This window comes from Triticum aestivum, chromosome 2B (genome assembly GCF_018294505.1).
Source record: "Triticum aestivum cultivar Chinese Spring chromosome 2B, IWGSC CS RefSeq v2.1, whole genome shotgun sequence".
Classification (NCBI taxonomy): Eukaryota; Viridiplantae; Streptophyta; class Magnoliopsida; order Poales; family Poaceae; genus Triticum; species Triticum aestivum.
The window spans coordinates 788,926,289-788,933,661 of record NC_057798.1 but is presented as its reverse complement, the minus strand read 5'-3'; the positions used below and the strand labels follow the sequence as shown (position 1 = coordinate 788,933,661).

Sequence of the window (7,373 nt, the reverse complement as noted above, 5' to 3'; positions counted from 1 at the left end):
GGTGGAGAGTAAGGTCTGTGCGTGGCTCACCGGTGCGGGAGGGGGCGACTTATATAGGCGGCGCCCGCGTGTCCGTCATGTGTATGCGTGGCGGGCGAGGGACGCGCGTCGCCCCGCCTTCACTGCGCCGCCCGTGAGGCATCAATGGAGGCTGACCGGCGCGGCAGCGCGCGGCAGCTTTGGCATTAATTCCCCCGCGGGAACCGAGGCGATGAGGACGACGAAGCGACGAGAACACAGCCGAGTCTTTGCCAAAGAGGGCCCGTCGATTTTCGCGCCAAAAATGATTCGGTCATTGCACACGGTCCCGCAAGAAGATGTGTGCGTAATGACCACATGGAACACATGCGATTGCTATAAACTAAGCATGTGGATGGACGAACCACCACACGCGAGTCGTCTTGGCAACGTGTGCGATGGATGAAGTAACCCATACAATTTTGGCATCGCCTCGTGTATGATGGATGGACCCATCCCAAACTATTGACCCCAGCCCATACGGTTGCTATGAGACGATCGGGCGTAATACCTTGTCCGAACGTAAACATTTTCTTCTAGTTAATCGTGTCGGATATACGAAAGATGTCACACGTTCAACTCTTACTGATTGTTTGTGATTTCTCGGACAATCGCACTTGATTGCTTTAGGAGGATCATGTGCGATATGCGGACTTAGAGCATGGTTAGTTTGTTGTCAGAAATTAGAATGCAAACATTTGGCAAATGCCAAATATTTGCAAGAAGTTGCCAATTTTTGACAACTTTCGATATTGCCAATTGTTGGCTTGCCAAGTATCGACAATGCCAAATGTTGGCATCAAACCAATTATCCTCTTAATTTATAAAAAAAATTCTGTAGACTGCACATGCAGCCCCTATCGCACACCATCGTAAGGTGACAATTCGGAACTATGTTACCATGTGCGATGGACGGGCTCAACACAAGTGAACAGTCCTGTCGAAAAAAAATTCAAGGCGGGAATCTAAAGAAAAAACAAGGATGAAAGTCGAGTCTAATCACGTGTCCAGGACGTGAGCTACTCCCGAGGTCGCCTTCTCACCTAATCGAGCAAGTAAGCAAAGCAAGCAAGCACACTACTCGATCTGGCAAGCAAAGCAATCATATAGAAACAACGCGTACATACCATGTTGAACTACTCAATAAATTATTATTTTTTGCATTTCATCTCTAGCTATCGTCGTTAATATCGGAGGCAGATCTTGTTAAAGACAACGCCTTGATTACCCGTAAAAGAAAAAGGTGAAAGATAATCCCTCAAGTTTAGAGTAGCCAAAGTGAGAATAAGTTCAGCAGTAACATCGAGTCAAATTCAGGAAATTTTCTAGTAAAGTACTACCTCCGTACAATAATAGCTTGAGCGAATGGAAGCTCCCCAATTGTTTGACACGCATTATTTTCACATTGAAAATGCTACAATAACCCCTTACTTTTTAGGGAGAAATGATCTGGGTCTTACTGGCTCGCACTATGAGGTGGTGGTCTAGTCGGTCATGACTTGAGCCTCGCTTCTACATATTAAACTAGTGCGTAGTTCCTCCACAAATCGAGTCGGTTTTAACTTTACACTTAAGGGAGTCACCCGCCATGCACGACGTTTACTGAAGCCATCGCCAGCCTCCATGCCTCGAGCTTGGACACCTTCACGAGTCTGCTCCCATTATTGAACACAAATACATGGCTATTTTTGTTCTCCGCATGCTCAGGATACACCCGTGCCGTGATGCATGTCCGGCCCCCGCCTCCAAAGCTCTCCACTACCGAATGGTCAATCTATTTGTTGGGAGAAGCGAATGAAATTACAAGATATTCATTTGATGCATGTAACTAAGCAAAGAATTGACAAAGAATTCTGATTACCAATGTTCTAAGAGATATGCTCCTCCCTTGCTTCTCGATGTCTATGTCCACAAACCCTCCATACGATGGCTTGTACACGTTGTCCCTCCCACTCGATCTACCCATTTTGTCGCAACACAAGGTACACAAGTTAAAACAAGAAAAATATGAGTTTGCAACAACGGAAAATTCCATCTGAGTTAAGGGAGTTGTGTTCTAATCATACCTTGTGAGGTCGGTGCACATGAGAACTTTGTACTTCTGGTTGTGTCTGAACACTCTGAAGAAGATGGCCGTGTGCTCCTGCAGGTTGCTGGAGGCCATGACGAGCAGCCCGAATGGGCCGACCCTGCCTGGCACGGACGCACCATTCTCCTCGCATAGCTTTTGGGGGTCCAGCAGCCAGTTGGGCTGGAAAGTCTCAGCCTCTTCTAGGGATGGGATCTCGAAGATGGCCTCCACGTCAGCCTGCGCGCCCACACCAACGATCTTGTTCACGCCGCCGGCATTCACCTGCGCTCCTAGCAAGCCGACGACTCGTTTGCTCCTCAATGTCTCGATCTCCTCGATCGGCCACTGCCTTACCTGCTTACTGTCTTCGTCTAGCCACACCTTCCTCGGAACCGTCTACACATGCACATCATAGCTAATAAATATAAAGAGGATGATCAGTTAGTTGATTGGAAATTGACCGGAGGATGCACCTGAACGCCGGACCAGCCCCTGGCGATGTCGTTGTCCTGGCTGTCGGACTCATTGGCCCATGCCCATAGCACGCGCCGGTTCTTGCTCGAGTCGAAGAAGGACTTCGATGCATACACGTGCCCGTAGTCGAAGCGGCGCCAGGTCCGGCAATCGTCGGCATTGCGTTCTACATCCACCTCCGGCACAAAGGTGTCCGCCACGTCATCATACCTGCCGACCGCGTAGTAGTCTTGGGTCGTGTTCATCACACTCAGCTTCAGCACGTGCCTCACAGCACTGCTCGCTGGTCCGGACGCGTAGCCAAGTCGTCCCTCCTCCACGCCAAGCTCCGCCACCGGGAATAAGTCCGGGCATTCGACCATGCCTGCAGCGCGCGATGTGTACAACGGCAAGGCATTCCGCTTCCAGTTCCGAAAGTCTTTACTCCGGTAGATGAGCGTGGAGGCAATGCCATTGGGGCCACCAACCTTGGCTGCAACGGCGATACGCCATAGGCCGTCGCGGCCTACCCACGCCGTGGTTGGGTCACGGAAGCTGTCTCCAGGGACGTCGGCTGGGAGTGGTATGACGGGGTTGTAGGCAGGCTTGACCCACTCGCGGAGAAGCGGGTCGGCAGGGTTCTTGGGGAAGGCGACATTCTGCACCTGCACCTCCTTGTCGCCTTCGATGCGGCCGGTGTACAGCAAGGCCGGGATGCCGTCGGGGAGGATTGTGGCGGAGCCTGACCAACAGCCATTGTAGTCGAAGGGGGCGGTGGGGTCGAGCGCAGTGTCAAGGGCATCCCAGTTCACGAGGTCGCGGGAGACGGAGTGACCCCATGAGAGGTTGCCGGGCTGCCACATTGCGCCCAGCGGATTGTACTGGTAGAACATGTGGTACACGCCATTGTGGTACATCGGCCCTATACGTCCATGCAACGGAAAGAACCGTCAGTTAGTTCTTTCCCAACCGCATGAAAGCATATGATAAAAACTACGGGAGAAAAATTCCGAGTAACGTGCCAGGCTTTCCCAACCGCATGAAAGCATATTTCGTCCGTAACATAAGGTTAGCGTAGGTGGAGCATTATTGCAATATAAGACACATGCTGGAATATAGTTTTGATTTTTTTTTTTGCAAACAAGAATATAGTTTCGACTTGCCCAAACCCCCTAAACATTGGTCAACTTAGAACTTCTCTTGACTACATCCAGGGTTGGCAGTGAAAGTTTATTAAGTACTCCCTCAGTTAAAAAATTGTAAGAACGTTTGTAGTGATGTAAACGCTTTTATATTTCTTTACAGAGGAAGTAGCTCCGTCGGACCATGTGAAAAACGAAAATAAGCTTCCTGCTGATCCCACGGGATCATTTACATAAAATCAAATTCACTGGCTTATACCTACAAGTTGAGTGATTTGCAGAGACCAACAGTAGTGCGAAGGTTGTTGCACCAACCATGTTGAAGAATGGACAGTGGATGGTGTTTGTGGACAGTACGACGGTGCACGCATATCGTGCGGTGCCGCATGAGTGCCCGCGCGTGCACGCGTATGCGTACGTGAAAGAACGAGAGCGTGCTGCCATGCAACGTCAGCATCGGATTCCAAATAAAGCCACGTGAACTAATCAAAATGAAGCACTAGGCACTAGCTACAGTCAGCTCCAATAGTTAAAGTAGTTAGTACTGTTCACATAAGTGTTGTCCCGTACTCCCGTGCTGCTGGCTTCTTTGCATATGCACGAATCTCTCCTTGCAATAGACAGATCGATGACAACTCAAGGTATCTAGTGATGTTATGGTCCAGGGAGAGAGACGTGCTTGTCTTGTGTGCGTAGTAGTATGTTGGCATGTTTTGTATAAAAAGGATGACACTAAATTACTGAAATATATGTACATAATTAAATTATTAGATAGGAATTTGTTGTCATATGGCTGTTGTGAATACAACAGTTAGATAGTATAATCGTTCCTCGCAAAAAAATAATTGTTAAAAATTACTAGTATAAGTAATTGTTAGACATGTTTGTTACTTATACAAAATTATATAATTACCATAAAATATTAGTATATTAGAATAATGATTGCTGGAATTTGGAGCAGTTGAAACTAGCCTTTGTATACGTTTTCCTTTTCAATCGAGACACATATATTCAGGATACACCAAACTGGTTTATAGTAAACTGATTAATAGTCAATTTTCCTAAAACTCGTTAATCCAGTTTTAGGAAAAAAACATGCTTTCCTAATCATGAAATTTGTCAGGCTAACCAAATGTAGTTTTAGGTGGTTACCCTTAAATGTGTTTACGGGGCATCCGCACAAACAATACTTCATTAGGGGCAACTGGTTTTATAAAATCTCCGTGTCCAAACAACCCCTTAGTGATCACTGATATTTACATGCAATTCACGCATGGTTGAGGGAGAGATGTGTGGCTACGTTTAGGCATGCACGCGTGTTTCGTATTGTGTTGTGCGCGTGCTGTGTGTGTAAGAATTTGAAACAACATTGATGGTAATATATTGTCCAATTAAAAATGAAATTTATTAAGTTATCAAAAATATCTACACAATTAACATATTATATCGTATTGCTGTCATATGGTTGTTGCTAATATATCCGTTAGAAAATATAATTATCAGACATGTTTATTAGTTATAGAAAACTAGTAGCATAATAATTGGTGGAATCTGGAGAGTGAAAATTGGGGTGGTTGGAGTGATCATTAAAATATGGAGAGGAGATGTTTTGGCCAGGCTATGCAAATGAGGATTTGGAGAGTCAAATTTGGTATCTTCCATTGTACTCGCTCTCACGTGGCATCAAAAACTGACGTCCAATAGAGGCACACGCACAGTGGAAGGACAAGAACACTAGACACAAAGCATCCCTATCGCAATCATGGGCTAGTTGATTTAGGATGTCTTCCTTTGTGTCTCTACCGTCTGTTCAGTGTCCAATGATGGCAACGTTCCTGCCGACAGGCTCAAAGACGGGAATCCCAAGAAAAAAATCAAGAAGTCTAATCACATGTGTCCAGTATGTGAGGTCTGCTTGGCACCTACTCTACTCTAGCAAACAAGTAAGCAAGCACACTACTCGATCGGGCAATCAAAGTGATATACAAGGAGAAGAGACTGTGTATACGTACCATTCGGATCTGCTGAGAACAATCCGGAAGTCACCATGCATGCATGAATGATCCATCCATCCATCATCGGAACCAGAAAATGGTCGGCCATGCACAGTCCACACGAAGGATCAGATTAGCTACTAGCTTAGTTCATTCATGAAAAGAGAGCAGCTAGATGGAGTTGGTACGTACCGTTCTGCCAGTTCTTGGCGGGTAGGAAGTGGTAGGCGGGCCTCATGCCGACGCCATGGCGGACTAGCGAGCTCTCCGCCGCTTCGGAGAGCCGGCGGAGCGCGGAGGACTGCAAGAGGAGGAGGCAGAGATGGAAGGCGACGATGCACGCGGCGAGAGGGAGTCTGGCGGCCATGGCCACCCACAGTGGGGAGGACGAGAGTGGCTGGTTGCACTGGTAGTTGTTCTGTCTCTGCTCTTCCCCTCGGAGTCGCCGAATTTATAGGGCGCCAAGTTGTGGACGTGGACGTTCACTCCCAGCACTGGTGTTGGTGGTAATATGAGCCGTCCATCAGGTCGATCTGAGGGTCTGGAGCTAATCAATCCTTGGGGACCCGAGCAGCAGTAGTTTAATTTAAATTGGTCAGGGAGCAAAGTTTGGCTGAGGTGGCATGAGCATGGGCACATTCTGGACAAGAATTTTCATTTACGAGAGGCAGGTGCGGACATGTATAAATCTATATCTACCTACCTCGATCGTCTCTCCCGCATGGGATATGGTCCGTACTCGTCGGCGTCGCCGCCTGCTGGCCGGTCTGCCGTCGCATGCAGTGTGCGGCGGAGTTTAGTCCATGCTCGTATCCTTGTATCATAACTGCATGGCTGACCCTGACAAGGCATCATCATCTGTCCTCAGCAGTGCACAGGCACAAGAAACTTCTAATAAGAAAGAATTCTAAAAGAGAGCGGGAACGTGCGAGACGGGCCAGACTGCAGCTTCGGCGTCGATCGCAGGCGCACAGGAACCCGGGGCGCACCTAGTATTGAGTTGAACCCACTAGAACCATGGGCCAAACTACTACCTTGGGGCAACTACTCTCTCTGTAAATTAATATAAGAGCGTTTAGATTACTAAAATAGTGATCTAAATGCTCTTATATTAGTTTACGGAGGGAGTATAATGTAAGTCACCAAATCCCCTTCAATATCTTCAAAAAACGTCCCCATTCAAATATTCGGATCGAACGGTACGAAATACTTTTTGCCATCCAACAATGATGATAAAAAGAAAAAGTCCTGGGCATCAGAAATCCCATAAACTGGTACCAAGCTGAAGGAGATTTTGCGTACTCCGGACATTTACCTCGCCAGACTTCGACAAGCATGAATCTATCATAGTTCTCGTCCAGGCGTTCTCTTCATAACCTTCACCATCATTCATGCCGATTAGAGTGGAAGCGACCAAACTGCTGCGTACCCACATTTATGCCGGTTGACATGACCGGACGACTGAACGATGCGGCATTTACACCAACACAGTGACCGACAAGCCAACTCCAGCCACTTTCCGCTTCGGTCAACCTACCCCGTCTAATGAAGCCGGGCACCTGCAGATGCAACCCCCCCCTCCCCAGCGCGAGTTCACATCTCTGCTCCTCTCTCAAACCCACATGCCAAGCCCCGCTGTTGTGCATCAAGCCACACGGCTGCCTCGAGTGATACGTTACTAGTGGCAGCGCATCG

The 7,373-nt window shown here is 47.8% G+C and overlaps 1 protein-coding gene across 2 annotated transcripts; it reads right to left on the bottom strand.

Annotated features, from left to right (window-relative positions):
• Positions 1 to 1,307: 1,307 nt before the first annotated feature.
• LOC123047427 (fructan 6-exohydrolase-like) lies at positions 1,308 to 6,109 on the bottom strand. 2 transcript variants are annotated; one of them, XM_044470979.1, is made up of 6 exons: positions 5,871 to 6,109; positions 5,697 to 5,708; positions 2,563 to 3,464; positions 2,085 to 2,485; positions 1,880 to 1,976; positions 1,308 to 1,792 (listed from the first exon to the last, which is right to left on the bottom strand). In XM_044470979.1, exons 1-6 carry the CDS (start codon positions 6,043 to 6,045, stop codon positions 1,598 to 1,600), a joined length of 1,782 nt encoding a protein of 593 aa, XP_044326914.1. In that variant the 5' UTR covers positions 6,046 to 6,109; the 3' UTR covers positions 1,308 to 1,597. The 2 variants fall into 2 exon arrangements, with proteins under 2 accessions (XP_044326914.1, XP_044326915.1); XM_044470980.1 differs by having other exon boundaries at positions 5,697 to 5,705.
• Between the last annotated feature and the right edge of the window lie 1,264 nt (positions 6,110 to 7,373).